The sequence below is a fragment of the Biomphalaria glabrata genome, chromosome 7, assembly GCF_947242115.1.
Source record: "Biomphalaria glabrata chromosome 7, xgBioGlab47.1, whole genome shotgun sequence".
NCBI lineage: Eukaryota > Metazoa > Mollusca > Gastropoda > Planorbidae > Biomphalaria > Biomphalaria glabrata.
Genome location: NC_074717.1, coordinates 14,073,830 through 14,089,552, shown reverse-complemented (window position 1 = coordinate 14,089,552; position 15,723 = coordinate 14,073,830). Strand labels below are relative to the sequence as shown.

The following is a 15,723-nucleotide window of genomic DNA, read 5'->3' as shown; positions in this document are numbered from 1 at the left end:
TGAATGTTGTCAGTCAGAAACTCAAGGAGCCCTTATGTTATCGACGCTCAGGCTCCACTAATGGATTTTCTGGTGTGTACATTGAGGAATACTAAAAGAGTCTCAAAACATAAAGATAGACCTCGTGAAATTGTAAGTTTTGAAAGTAAATGCAAATAAAAAGAGTTAGTGCCTACTCGAGACGAATATTCTTAGGTTTTACTTCCAAGTAAATATCAATAAAACTCACAATGTGAATACTTAGAAGAATTTAAGCTGGAAATATTATTTTTGGTTAAAAGTACTCTCTGGTTGTTTCCATAAGAAGCACCGTACAAAGATGTCTAGTACCAAATAGAGTGATTTGTGGCATTAAAAAAAAAAAGCTGGGTCAAGGTCAAAGATAACTCTACAAGTGTTTTTAAAATGGTCACGTTCGTTTACTGAAAAGCTTGGAATAAACGTTTTCAAAGATAATTCTCTAATTTTTTGTTATAATTTTGTTAAAAGTCATCAAAAAGCTTAATCATTTTAAAGATTCAAATTGTTTTCAAATACAATTCATTGCGTGACATTTTGCAGCATTAGCTCTAAAAGTCAAATACTATTCAGTAGGCTATTATATGTACCTCTAACTTGGAATACAGTGGTTACTTACTGATTGACAGATTGCTGAACAATGATATTTCTACAAGTTCTGCTGATTCTGCCTGCAATGTCTGTCTCAGGGATTCCCACGTGGTACAAAGAAGCCAGACAAGCGTTTATTGATGAGGAGAAAGCCATGAGAGTTGGCGCCAAACTGGTTAGTGGACTTTTATTTTTTCTCTTTGATTATAATAATAAATTCATAAATAAAAACAAGAAAAATATTTAAAATGCTTTTAATAAAAGCGTATATAACTTTTAGCGTATTAATTAGTTTAGATCAGTCATGTAATAAATCTGTAATAGATTAGACTAGCAAGAATCATAATCATCTTCTTTTTTGAAGTAACGTCTGTATTATATAAGACAGTAAGACAAGAATAAATGTGTGTGATTAGAAATATTTTTACCGTATTTGTGTAGCATCAAGCTCATACTTTTAGCTTTCTCAATGCGCTATGATCCTATCTCTTGTCTAGATCAGTCGAGAAGGACATACAAAGAAATGGGTATCTGGGACAACTGGATGAATGTTTTCAAAAGTGCTTTATTTTGTAGATAATCATAAGACTTGAATTCAAACTGGAGGGCTCAAAAACTGAGAAAATTGAATAAAATAATATTCAGCAATATTGTGATACAAGTGATAACAAAGTTGCGTCCAGACGGATGTTGATTTTGTTGACCAGCAGAACTAGAGTTTCCTTTCCAGGGCGTATCTGTGGGTATTGCATATATGGATCATGGGCTACCCATGCGTCATAATCCTTCTTGCTACCTAACTAACTATCTAACTAGTAGGATTCAAATGAATGATACAAATTATAATTTGTAAGAAGTAGCAATAAGCTTCTAAAAAAATTCTTCCTGGGCTCAAGCCTCCTCAAGGTGAATAATTCAACTAATACCACCACATGTGTCAAGAGCCATTTTTTTCCAATTAGACCAAACAAAATGATTCATTACCACTAGCCTGGAACAATAAATAGTTAATAAATAATAAATTTAAAAATTTGTACTAGAATGAATAATTATGACTCATATAAATATTTTACCAGTCAGACAGAGTGAGTTGATATAAGTTTTATCAGCACTTCACTTTACCATAACAGAGCATTTGACCTACCTACAGGACAACAGCGTCGTAGGATTTAGATATACATGAAATACTCTCTTTTTTTTTAAATATTTATTTTCCTGATCTGTATTATCCTTCCCGAGGCCGACTCTTACCTTTAACTATTGAGCTAGTACCCTATTATTTATCGGTTGATTATCCCACGATTTGATTTATTCAATAACGTCCTTTTATCTTCTCCTGTTCAAAATTAGTTGCAAATTTTCTGCTAGGTTTCATCTTTCTTTTATGCCATTCTTAGTAACTTTATATGTAATATTTCTACTTTATATGTAACATTTCTACTTTATATGTAACATTTCTACCTTATATGTAACATTTCTACTTTATATGTAATATTTCTACTTTATATGTAACATTTCTACTTTATATGTAACATTTCTACTTTATATGTAATATTTCTACTTTATATGTAATATTTCTACTTTATATGTAACATTTCTACTTTATATGTAACATTTCTACTTTATATGTAATATTTCTACTTTATATGTAATATTTCTACTTTATATGTAGCATTTCTACTTTATATGTAATATTTCTACTTTATATGTAATATTTCTACTTTATATGTAACATTTCTACCTTATATGTAACATTTCTACTTTATATGTAACATTTCTACTTTATATGTAACATTTCTACTTTATATGTAACATTTCTACTTTATATGTAACATTTCTACTTTATATGTAATATTTCTACTTTATATGTAATATATCTACTTTATATGTAACATTTCTACTTTATATGTAATATTTCTACTTTATATGTAATATTTCTACCTTATATGTAACATTTCTACTTTATATGTAATATTTCTACTTTATATGTAATATTTCTACTTTATATGTAACATTTCTAATTTATATGTAACATTTCTAATTTATATGTAACATTTCTACGTTATATGTAACATTTCTACTTTATATGTAACATTTCTACTTTATATGTAACATTTCTACTTTATATGTAACATTATTATTACATACCGTATATGTAATATTTCTACTTTATATGTAACATTTCTACTTTATATGTAACATTTCTACTTTATATGTAACATTTCTACCTTATATGTAACATTTCTACTTTATATGTAATATTTCTACTTTATATGTAATATTTCTACCTTATATGTAATATTTCTACTTTATATGTAATATTTCTACTTTATATGTAACATTTCTACCTTATATGTAACATTTCTACCTAATATGTAACATTTCTACTTTATATGTAGTATTTCTACCTTATATGTAATATTTCTACTTTATATGTAATATTTCTACTTTATATGTAATATTTCTACCTTATATGTAATATTTCTACTTTATATGTAACATTTCTACCTTATATGTAATATTTCTACCTTATATGTAATATTTCTACCTTATATGTAATATTTCTACTTTATATGTAATATTTCTACTTTATATGTAACATTTCTACCTTATATGTAACATTTCTACCTTATATGTAATATTTCTACTTTATATGTAACATTTCAACTTTATATGTAACATTTCTACCTTACATGTAAAATTTCTACCTTATATGTAATATTTCTACCTTATATGTAACTTTTCTACCTTATATGTAATATTTCTACCTTATATGTAATATTTCTACTTTATATGTAACATTTCTACTTTATATGTAACATTTCTACCTTATATGTAACATTTCTACCTTATATGTAACATTTCTACCTTATATGTAATATTTCTACTTTATATGTAACATTTCTACCTTATATGTAACATTTCTACCTTATATGTAATATTTCTACTTTATATGTAACATTTCTACCTTATATGTAATATTTCTACCTTATATGTAACATTTCTACCTTATATGTAATATTTCTACCTTATATGTAATATTTCTACTTTATGTGTAACATTTCTACTTTATATGTAACTTTTCTACCTTATATGTAATATTTCTACTTTATATGTAACATTTCTACCTTATATGTAATATTTCTACTTTATATGTAATATTTCTACTTTATATGTAATATTTCTACTTTATATGTAACATTTCTACTTTATATGTAATATTTCTACTTTATATGTAACATTTCTACTTTCTTCATTGGTTGTTGAAGTCTTTCGTCGTTTCTTTAGCTATTGAACTATTCTGTTCATTAGGACTAGTTTATGGACAAGTTTCTGACTACATTTTCTTTTAAAACGACTGCAAATAGCAAACTTTTCAAACATAAATCACCAAGAAATAATTTTCTTTCAGGTTCTTAATGCCAACGAACAGTTAGTGAATAATTTTCTGATGAAGTTAAAGAACGAAACCATTCAGCAGAGTATCTGGACCACCACGCCTTACCCTCCCTCAGTTAGTTTCTTTAAGAGCAAGCCCTGGATAGACAACAGTACCATCTTTCAGGTCATTAAGAGGATGCCTAAAGGTAGGAAACACATTGTAATAGTCTTGACTGATCACTTATAAAATCTGTTTAATTAAATGATATGTTATCCTGTTATATGTTACAAGTTTCGTGGACTCTGTCGTGGACTCTGTTGTTAGGTTTTTAGAGCGCGAACCTCCTTCGTGAACCCTTTTTTTAATAGTTAAGTTCAAAGTTCTAATGAAAACAATATTTGTATTTCTACCTGCGCAACGAGGGGGCGGCCATGTGCATAAATATTTTTTTCTTTTTCTCATTTAAAACAAATTTCAACCCGATAGAGATTGAAACCTGTATTTTTTGTTCGTATTTCATTTCATAAGTCCAAAGACTTATCCAGAGCTTGTACTAGTCGAAAGACATTTTACAGACGTAAGGTATACCAAACACGCTGTATAATGAAAATGATTTAGTGTAAAATAAATTCTTAGACTACAGTCATAGAACCAACTCAAAATTAGCTACTTATGTCTTTCGAAATAGCCAGATAGACCTACGTCCTCCCTAAATCTTTAGAAAAGTAGACCTATGTCAATCTCCTTGACTCTTAGCTAGATAGGCATTCGTCGTCCTCCTTAACTTTTAGCCAGATAGACCCATGTCCACATCTTTAAATCCTTACAGATAGGAGGTCAGTTTTGTTTATTTTCAAACCTAGTTTTTATGCCTATTCTTGTGAAAGATGTTGATCTTTTGGTCGCTCTTTTGTCCCTCACCAGGTGGCGGCCTGCATCTGCACGACACAGCTTTGGCTTCATTAGACTGGGTGGTGAAATCACTGACCTATATACCCAACCTGTACACCAAGGTCATCGACGGTCGCTATCCTCAACGCCGTTACAAAATAGCGGACACGCATCCTGGAAGTGGTAAGTATTTAACTCAGGCTATTCTATTCCATATACAGAATATGAAACATGTAAGAGCACCACACAGGATCTGTCGACAAACTTTCTCCATTCTTTTCTGTCTTTTTGATTGACTAAAATCTCTTTCAACGAACATGTTCATCTTTGTATAAAGTGTCCAAGTGTAATAGAGCTATTTGGATTCGTCGGGGAAACTTTGAGACAATGTCAAATTAGGCGGGGAAACTTTGAGACAATGTCCAGTTAGGCGGGGAAACTTTGAGACATTGTCCAGTTAGGCGGGGAAACTTTGAGACAATGTCCAGTTAGGTGGGGAAACTTTGAGACAATGTCCAGTTAGGCGGGGAAACTTTGAGACAATGTCCAGTTAGGCGGGGAAACTTTGAGACAATGTCTAGTTAGGCGGGGAAACTTTGAGACAATGTCCAGTTAGGCGGGGAAAAAAGATGGCTGCTAAAACATTTCTTGCCTGGCTGAATACCTTGCTTCTAATGAACTTTGTACTAATAAGTCGTGTGGGTGTGTCTAATTATTCATGATAACAATGTTATATGTTTGTTTATTCATTTACAACTTTAAATCATCATCAGCAGTAACAAGAAACAACTTTGACACTACGTAAACAAATTGTATGCACAAACTATGTAGGCTATTTGTGTCTCCAGATTGGCAGTCTGTGTCTGATCTAAGGAACTCTTTTAATGATTCAGCTGAGTTCGACAAAAGGTTAGGTTTTTGTTTCATCCCTTTCTATTAAATATCACTTGTTGATAAAACAAAATATTTTGTTTCTTTATCAAATAAGATATAATCGCAATCAAATCAGAATTTAATTGCTTTGTTTTGTTATGAAATCAGACTTGAAGTGCTGTGTTTTATATTTTGTGTTCAAAATTCAAGGATCGCGAACAAAATGAATGCAGTTAATAAAACTCTGTTTTCTTTCTACTCAGACTTGTGAGAGAGATGACTATCTGGGTGGAGAACCCTTTCCTTGCCTACCCCTCCATCAATGACGTCTGGACTAAGTTTGAAACCTACTTTACAACTATATACGATCTGGTCGGAAATCTAACAAACATGCGGTACAGTCAATGTCTAAGACTTAGAAATGATTCTTCTAACCTTCCCATGAACAGGGAAAACGTGACGTAATGTTTCCTTTCAATTTCTTTGTTCAGACTGTATCTTGAGGAAAGTCTTCAGGAATTTTATGACGACGGTGTTCAATATATGGAATTAAAAACTGTACCATGGGTAAGAACATGATCAAAGGTTTGTGTGTACGTCTGCTATTTTGTTCATGTGGTTTTACTCTATTTTTTTGCTCATCTGGTTATATTTTATTTTGTTAGTGTGGTTAAAATTTATTTTTGCTAATGTGGTTATATTTAATTTTGTTCATGTGGTTATACTTTTAGGACAAACAAGATCAGCCTTAGACCGCTTTGACCAATTGCTCCAAATTGGTTTTGGTGCCTTGCTGAGGGCACGCAATTAACATTCAACGTAGCACTATCAGTCTTAAATCTCGTAACAAGCTTATATGTATATATATATATAGTAACGTACGATTGGCGTAACTTAAATAAACCCCCTGCGTTTGAGTTGCTTCCTTTGCAAGTTGTATAGTAAATTTCGATATAATGTAATTGTAATAGTTGTTATTGTAAAAAAAATATTAGAACAGAAGCCTCGCAAGCATCCATTAAATTGGGTCTTGCAATTCGTATGGCCGGCCCTGCATTTAAGAATTGTATAAGTTTGGTAGTAGACATAGTTTTTCAGTTGTATAGATCTGTGCCATTTAACTTGTTGGAAATGGATTTGTTTAAAGTTCAAAATTGTGATAAAGTTACACAGAATAGAAAAAAAGTTCGTTTTAATATATATATATATATATATATATATATATTATTGTATTCAACATACATCGAAAAAAAAATGTCGCTGATAATATTACGAAATCGTTTTAAACTTTAGATACGACAGTGAAAGAAATATGTGCGCAAATGATGCGTGATGAATCAAGGGAGTTAACAATTTGTTTTTTTAATTCTTTGTTTAAATATAGTTATCTCGCTGGATTCTCGTATGACACTTCTGATGTGAAATATGCTTTCATTTCATTTATTTTTAAGGAACAATGTGTTTAGTCTAGTGTGTATTATTATTATTATGTTAGGAACAGCCAGGGTCGAGTTTTGTTAAAGAGAAACAAAATTCATTGTAGTTCCTTATCAGTGTTCATATACCATTCTCTGGTGATGTAGCAGGTTTATTATTATTTTTATTATTATTATTGAGAGGTCATTGTCGTTTTACATTGTACATATATCATTTATTAATTTTCTTTATGCTTTTTCTGTAGTTTCCTGGTATATGTACAGATAGATAGGCTATTTCTGAAAGTATCTCTTTTCCATATTTTGTTTTTCGATTTCAACTTAAAAAGTTAATGTATTCTCATCAAGTGTAAAAATGTCTTTGGTCGATAGATGAAAAAGATTCAAACTAAAGTAATGCACTAGCTACTATTGTTACGCATCCATAGGTTGACTCTAACGGAAATGACGTAACAGATGACTACGTGGAGATGGTACAGGAAGTGGCTAATAATTTCAAACAACAGCATCCAGACTTCATTGGGGTGAAGGTCATATTGGCAGGTCGAAGGTAACGTATTCATATTCCTGTGTTTGCATTGTCTATGATAGCGTACTGACCCTCCGTTGTAGTATCGATACAAACATTAAAACGACACTGACAGGAAGTGGATCGAACAGTGTGAACTGCTGGTCAAAGCTCACGAGTCTCTACAGGTTTTAGCCGTACATTGGATGATAATAGAAGCAACCTCATTGTACATGGGGCTCATCTTTAATTCAGTACACTTACCAACCATAGCGTGCTAGTTACTCAGGAGTAGGTGCCAAAACGTTTTCTCCTGTAACTCCAAATGGCTGACATCATTACTGACATGTCTTATTTCATCGAACAATTGCAGTCCCCAGTTAAGTTGTACGAGTCCAAGACTTACATCCACATAAGAAAACTGTCATGCGCACTTAATACATTCTATAGACATTAGTTCCAGAGATATTATTTTCCTCAACATTTTTTTTTCACGCTGCAGGAATTTATGTTTTTCGTCATGACATAAATGGACTTCATTCGCCAAAACGAACGGTCACGTGATAATATTAATAAAACAACGAAAAATCTGTCACGTGATAACCATGTTGATTAAAATTAGATCGTAATTTGTATAGAAGAGATAAAGAAGCACGTGACTCAATGTGAATGAGGTCCGTTGTATGGCTTTATCTTTCATGCTCTGTGGTCCAAACTCTTTTGTGAACACATTGGCGAGAGGGTAACTATGACAGTTCTCCATGCTGCTATTAGGCACTAAGCGGACATAACTCCGCTCAAATCGGGTTTCATGTCACTGCTGGACAGCGGGGAATGACGGCGGCCGCGGTTCAAACTTACGACAATTGTGACGACTGTTCTGATGTTTATACTACATTGCACTGATGTAATGAACTTATAGAATGAACTAAAGTAGTCAGTTAAGCAATACATCTGAAGAAGTGCATTCAAGTATTACATTGTCTGTTTTATTTAGTAAAAAAAAATAACCTTAAGATGACTTTGTTATAATATTGTAGCAAATCTAAGGCAGGCAACTCAACGAAGTTCTACAATAAATAAATACATGTGTTTATTTACAAACACATAACAGCCTAACCCTTCATCGCTTCAGGTCCCTATTACAGTCTCCAGGCAACACAAAAGACAGCTCCTTAGCTTCCAACAATTTAGACTTTCCCCAATCACATTGTTGTATCCCAGCGTCTTCCTGTTCTCGTTCAATAGTGCGCACGTCCGCACCACAAGCACTGGTGCAAGGCTGGGTTACAGTATTGAATACAAGGGTCAGTAAATATTAATGACACACCTTATATACATAGTATTGCTACTTTGTACAGGTCACAATCACAGCAAGCTGACGTGGTGAACAGGACACTGGCCCTGATGAAGAAGTTCCCCGATATGGTCAAGGGATTTGACCTTCTCCAGCAAGAGGACAACACACACATGACTTATGACTTCATTAATGATTTATTGAAAAGTGACCATTCCGTTGTATCATATTTTTTTCACGCTGGTGAGACAGGTAAGCTTCTTCTGGGACTACTTGCATACTTTCAGCCCAGTGTATAGCCTATTCCAAATACTGAAGTTATTCATGAATTGTTTTTATCCGAATTCGAAGATTGTTTAGCATAAGGAGTACCAACAAAAATGTCTCTTAGTACCGTATTTTCGCGTATATAACCCGCATTCGCGTATACCCCGCACAAAATAAGTAAAACCACAATCATACAACCCGCACCCTTATATAAAGCGTCACTTAAACTTGTCAAAGTTGATTACTGGTACATCAGAGATTCTCTTTTACATCTGAACAATTTCTTCTCTTTAGGTTTATAATGTGATGCTTATAATACTCTGTCTCATGTGCACCACTACCACACAGCGAACTATAGGAAGTATAAAGACCAATTGTTTTTGTTTAGCTTTTAGCTTTCTGAATAAGCTATAATCCTATTACTTATCTAGACCATGTGTAAAAGGGGAGGGAAGAATGCGGTATCCTGGTGAATGTTTACATGATCGATTTTAAAATGAATAAAAAAAATGTTTACTTAGGGCTAAAGATTCCTCAAGGGGACTAATTCAATTTATACCACCACATCTGATAAGTACGATTTTTATCCATTTTCAAGATACCAAACAAAATAATTAACAATAGTTAATTAACTTTTTTAAAAATTGATTGTTGGGTTTTCAGGGATAAGAAATAATTGTGCCAAAAAATTCTTTGCATAATCTGAGATTGGATGTGGGAGAAATATCGTGCACAAAACATTTACCAGACTTACAGACAGACAGGCAAAGTTGATATAAGCTTTTTAAAAAAAAAAGATGACATGGGGATATCTCCACCGTGAACTTTTGAGTGCACTTTGTTTGTGTAACATTACAGACTGGACCCAGTGGGTGGATCTTAATCTCATTGATTCAGTGCTGCTGAATGCCAGTCGTATTGGACATGGTTTCGCTGCATACCATCATCCAAAAGTTCTGGAGGCGATCATAAAGAAAGGAATCGCCATTGAACTGAACCCAATATCTAACCAGGTAAGGGTTAGGTTGTTGTGTGTTTTTATAACATTCTCAGATATAATAATGCTATATCTAGTAAAGTAGATTGTTTAGATTTTATAGTGATTTGTGTTGTAACGTAGATTGTTCAATAAATAACTCTGCTCTTGCGCCGACACTGATGGTGCGCAGCAGAGCATCGTTCAACACAGGTAAGAAACGACCTATTGATTCAAGAAGGACTGTTCTAGATCCGGCTGAAGTGATCAGTAAGTTATGGGAGTCTGAGCTGTCTGGGACAAAGAGACGTCCTTCAGTGCTACCAGAGAACTGGATTAAGGACCTGGAACAACACTGAGAAGTGTGTTGGTGGTCAGCACTAAGGTCTGGGTAGGAAAGGACTAGTAGAACTTAAGACAACTTTCCCTGTGACTTTACAACCTGAAAAGGATTGCCTGTATACATTTTTACTTCAAATTTATATATTGTTTTATATGTCTATATACTTTTATCTTGTATTTGTACTCTCTGTATTTTGTGTGTGTGTTTATTTCACTAGGCCTTGGGCCTTGTTTATGACCTGCGAAATCATCCCGGCGCATTTCTCCTTGCCAATGGTGCTCCAGTGGTAGTTAGTTCTGACGGTAATCCAGTCTGGTTCGCTAATCCGCTGTCTCATGATTTCTACATGGCCTTCATGGGTTTGGGAGCAGTCTACGATGACCTGAAGCTTCTCAAACAACTGGCCATGAACTCAATCACGTGAGTAAATTTATTCTGTTCTCAGTGTACTTGGTCAAGTAACATCTTTATGATATGGTCAAGACAAGAAAGTGTTTTTTTTTTACGGCGTTACTTTATATCTTTATTCCTATCCTATGTGTTTAGATTTATTTTCAAGAACAGCCCGAAACATTCGCTCCACATTTGATCTCAATGGCAATGGTTCGGTAGTTAAGTGGCACACTGCTTGGCTTACTGACCGAGGCGGTCTCGAGTTTGTATGTTGGAGAAAACAGCAGATTTCTAGACTTGGAATTTTAAAAATTTCCATTGATTCCACAATTCAACTCTAATGGGCACGTGACATACGTACGGGGAAGACAGTTGGTCCTTGCGCTAACATAGTTAACCGTTGGCCAAAAAGACAGATGAGCTTTATATTAGCGGCGCCATAGATTTAAAGGTCTGAAAGGGTTTCTTTACTTTGAAACTCTCAATGTCAAAGAACAAAAAGGAGAATGAAAACCATTTTTATGTTTAGTAAAGTAATCTATACTAAGAAACTCTATAACACTGATCAACACTACCATATACATCACTACACCAAATACTAATATTGTTTCTCTATTTCACATGCAACTAGATATAGCGCCATGACTTCCGTAGAGAAGGTCGACGCTCTAGCAAAATGGCAGAACAAATGGAATACATTTATTGTTGACGTCATCTCCATCTATAAATTAAGGTAGAACCCTAAACACTGTTTATCTAGATAAGAGTATGTCATTATGATCAAGAAATATAACATTCTTCATTAATCTTTATATTCGAAGACATTTGGCTTCTTTTTTCAGATTCAAGAAATAATTGTGCAAAATTTCAAATATCGAGAATTGGTACGGGAGAAACAAATATTTACCAGACAGACAGACAGACAGACAGTGAGCTTGTAAAAAAATATATTTTACTTGTTAAATTGCTGTTGTAATAAATGGACAGGAATGCGGCTCAACGTATACAGAAGTTTATTAACAGGCCATTACAGACACATTGAACAACGTCTGCCTTGAGTACAGCCTCTTCATCAGTTTTAGACTTGGGCTGAACTTCTTTATCATAGACTTATATATATTATATCTAAACTGGACATGGAGATCTTGTAACACTACAAAAATATGTCGTGGAATTTTTTTTAAAAGTTGAAACATGGGGTTGTCTTGTAAAGTAGTTAAAAGAAGTAATTTTTTATTATTTTTTTATTTTTAGATCTAGTAATTGAACATCAGAATAAGAGTACTCATAATTTTTATTTTGCATTTTTGCAACATAAACTAGAAAGATCTAGGTAATCAATCTATTTAATTTAATTATTAATTAATTAATAAATTATTTCGATCTAGGATTTTTGAAACATTATCTCAATGGAAACTAACAGCAAATGGCTTTGTTTCATATATTTGCGTATATATATATATAGTTCTGTGATTAATAGCCCATTCTAAAGAAAATTCGAGAAATGATTTTGCATTATTTTTAAACTTTGAAAACTAAAAATCATTACTTTTTAAAGACAGTAAAAGATAGATTGGGGCGACTTCCCTTAGAGCTTGAAAGAGAGCTACGTGCATAAAAATCTATATCTATAGGTCTGTGAAGTGAATCGAAAAATCGTCGATAAGAATTTGTTTCCGGTTTCCAGTCTAGATATATAGTCTATATTTAAGTCTATGTTCTTTATCTTCTTCTATGTCAACATTCCATCTGAATCTAGTTCTTAGCAGTGTGCGCACCTACTGCACAACTTGGATGGCGGTGTGCAAGGCAGGGTTATATTTAGAAATTAATTATGACTAAAAGACTGACTTAGAAGTAAAAAAAGAATAAATGGTGCGTATGTGTTTTAATAATTCCGTGTGTGTGTCTTTTTTTTTGGTCGACATTTTCAAACATGATAACTCTTATGGATTAAACATAGACACATATAAATATAGACTGGAGAAAGGAAATAACTTCATGTAACTTGAAAACATGTATATCTATTGTATTCGGATTTCCGAATTCTAAAAAATTGAAAAATTGCATGATCTTCAGTCTTAGAGATTAAACAAAACTCCTAGACATAAATAAAGTACACAGAAATGCAAGTCACAAATTTTCGTTTCATAAAACTCTATTATCGGCCAGTCTATATTTATGTATGTCTATGGGATTATATTAATAGCATAAAACTCGGTCGTTTCCCTTTAGTTTTTTAATATAGGCTAAGTGGAATTTATATAAACATATCTATCTATATATATAATTCTCTTCATGGCTCAACAGTTTGAACAAGACGTAAAGGAAAGATCACTCTTTTATTTCTAAAAGTCGGACTAGAGTTACCCTACGAAAAAAAAAAAAGAGGTGAGGGAGAACAAGTAGTATTCACCCGTCAGAAAATAGCAGGGCCGGACTTAACCGTTGTGACCAAGAAGTCAAGGAAAGATCATTCTTTTTTTTTTCTACCCACGTAGTTTTAGCGGCGAAAAAGAGGAAGGGGGAGGAGAACAAGTTATCTACTCTGTATTCACCCGTCACTAAATAGCAGGGCCGGACTTAACCTTTGTGGGGCCCTATGCGAAACGGAATTCGCAGGGCCCAGTTTAGGTAGGGATACGGATTATAAGTGAAAATTAAGAGTTTATATTAGAAAATACATTAGTCTTTGCATTTTTTTCATTCTTTACTACGTACAGAATTACTTTACGAGCCTTGCGTGTAGCAAAGTCATACAGTACATCATAAAAATTGTATTTCCTACATAGATCACCCTCAATAGCAAGAATTACCGAATGTTTCAATCTATCTACGAGAATTGTTGACCTCAAGTAATTCTTCATTAGTTTGAGGCGCGAGAAGCTTCTTTCACCAGATTACATAATTACGGGCATTGCATAATGCCGCTTTTTTTTATCGCGCGTAAGATTGGCGTTTTCTATATTGAATGACACCCTAAAATGACAATTTTTGTGTATATATTTCATGAGATTTGTCTGAGTTGTCAAAAGATTTTAATAATTTTCGGATATTTCCATTACTTTTTTGTATATTTTCCAATTTCAGGAGATTTTCAGGAGCTCCTGGTAAATCAGGAGGCTGCGGAAAATCTGTTATAAGTTATAAACTTGTCCCATAGGTTGCAGTGGGCTAAGGTCAGCCCTGCAAAATAGCGGCGTATGCTACGTCGCCGGTCGACTAGCTTTTATTACTAGGCTTATATCAACTCTGTTTGTTTCTCTGGTAAAAAGTGTGGACACGTTATTTCTCCCATACCCATTATCGGATCAATCTGCAGCTTCGCACAATTATTCACTGACATAGACAAGACGTGAATCAATTTAAAAAAGTAACCGATTAGACAATTAATTACTGGTGATTCATTATTGTGTTTAATATCAACAAAGGAAACTAATACTTCAGTATCCACATATATAGCTAAATTTGTTGTGTTTAGTCCTCTTAAAAAATTGTTAGGCCTAACCCTATTTCTCCCGATTAAGTTTGTACTTTAAAAAATTATTTATTGCATTATTTGTACCTAACAAAGCAATGAATCAATAATTTAAATTACTCAATTAGTCAATTAATCATTGATAGTTAATAATTTAATTTGATATCGAATAAGGGAAATAACTTGTACAATATTGGTAGATATAGTTTTAAGGACAGAGTTCTTCGCTTTAGATAAGCTATGTTTTTTTTCAAATGATTTTGTATATGCTTGTTTAGTGTATAACATTATATATATCTAGGATCATTTCTTTCCTTTTTTAGTTCTGTTGATGAAATAATTGGCTGAAAAAAAGTTTTTCAAGGTCAAGCTAGCACAAAAAAAAAGCACAACTAAACAAACAAAAAAAACAGGACTTAAATAAATAAAAACTGAAATACTCCTTGAATGTTTTCCTTAAATCTTGGATATTGTAGTAAATGTAAGGCAAGCACTCAACGAAGAGAGATAGCAATAAAAGACTGTGTATTTATTTACACTTATAAACAAATAGTTAGACATTGACTTCATCTATCAAGTCACAGGGTGTAATGTTTTAAGTTCTGCAAGTCCTACTTAACACTAGAACAGACCACTGACACACTCTCCAGTGTCGCTCCAGGTCCTCAATACAGTTCACTGATATCACACAGGACGGCTCTTTGCCCCAGACTGTTCAGACTCTCATAACCTTCAGATCCCTTCAGCCGGATCTACAACAGTCCATCTTGTAGAATCAACATGTCTTCTCCTACTAGTGTTGAAAGGGGCTCTGATGCGCACTATCACTATAGGCGCGGGAGCGGAGTTACAATAATACAACAACGAGAGGGTATGTTTCGATCTCAATGGCATCGTTAAAGCTATTACATCTACTCTCAATTAATGAGCTAAGACAAGAGCTTTGAAACTAAGGTTTAAAACGCGGGGGTAACTGGGAAACGCTCACATCTGGTCTCCGGCAAGCCCTGATAGATGAAGAAGAAGATCCGGAGACCTACGGATTTGAAATAGAACTTGGGATTGTTGAGGTCGTTGGGAAGATCCAGGAATATATGGATGTATTGAAGGAACAAATGAGCACTATGAACACGAAGCTGGGGAACTAGGTGAATGAAAATGTATTGCATGTGGAAGTTCAAATAGACCAAATAGATAAAATGTTGTCGCATGCGATAGGAGGAATAGACTCGATGGTAAAGGAGCAGTTGCCTGTAGACTCGATGGTGAA

The 15,723-nt window shown here is 33.4% G+C and overlaps 1 protein-coding gene across 1 annotated transcript; it reads left to right on the top strand.

Moving 5' to 3' along the window:
- LOC106053652 (adenosine deaminase 2-like) lies at positions 1-14,906 on the top strand. The gene is made up of 13 exons (XM_056036020.1): positions 1-132; positions 648-784; positions 4,022-4,196; positions 4,916-5,065; positions 5,731-5,791; positions 6,019-6,150; positions 6,247-6,322; positions 7,620-7,741; positions 9,061-9,248; positions 10,122-10,276; positions 10,800-11,002; positions 11,607-11,708; positions 14,777-14,906. The coding sequence occupies exons 2-13, from the start codon at positions 659-661 to the stop codon at positions 14,799-14,801; spliced, it is 1,515 nt and encodes a 504-aa protein (XP_055891995.1). The 5' UTR covers positions 1-132; positions 648-658; the 3' UTR covers positions 14,802-14,906.
- Positions 14,907-15,723: the final 817 nt, after the last annotated feature.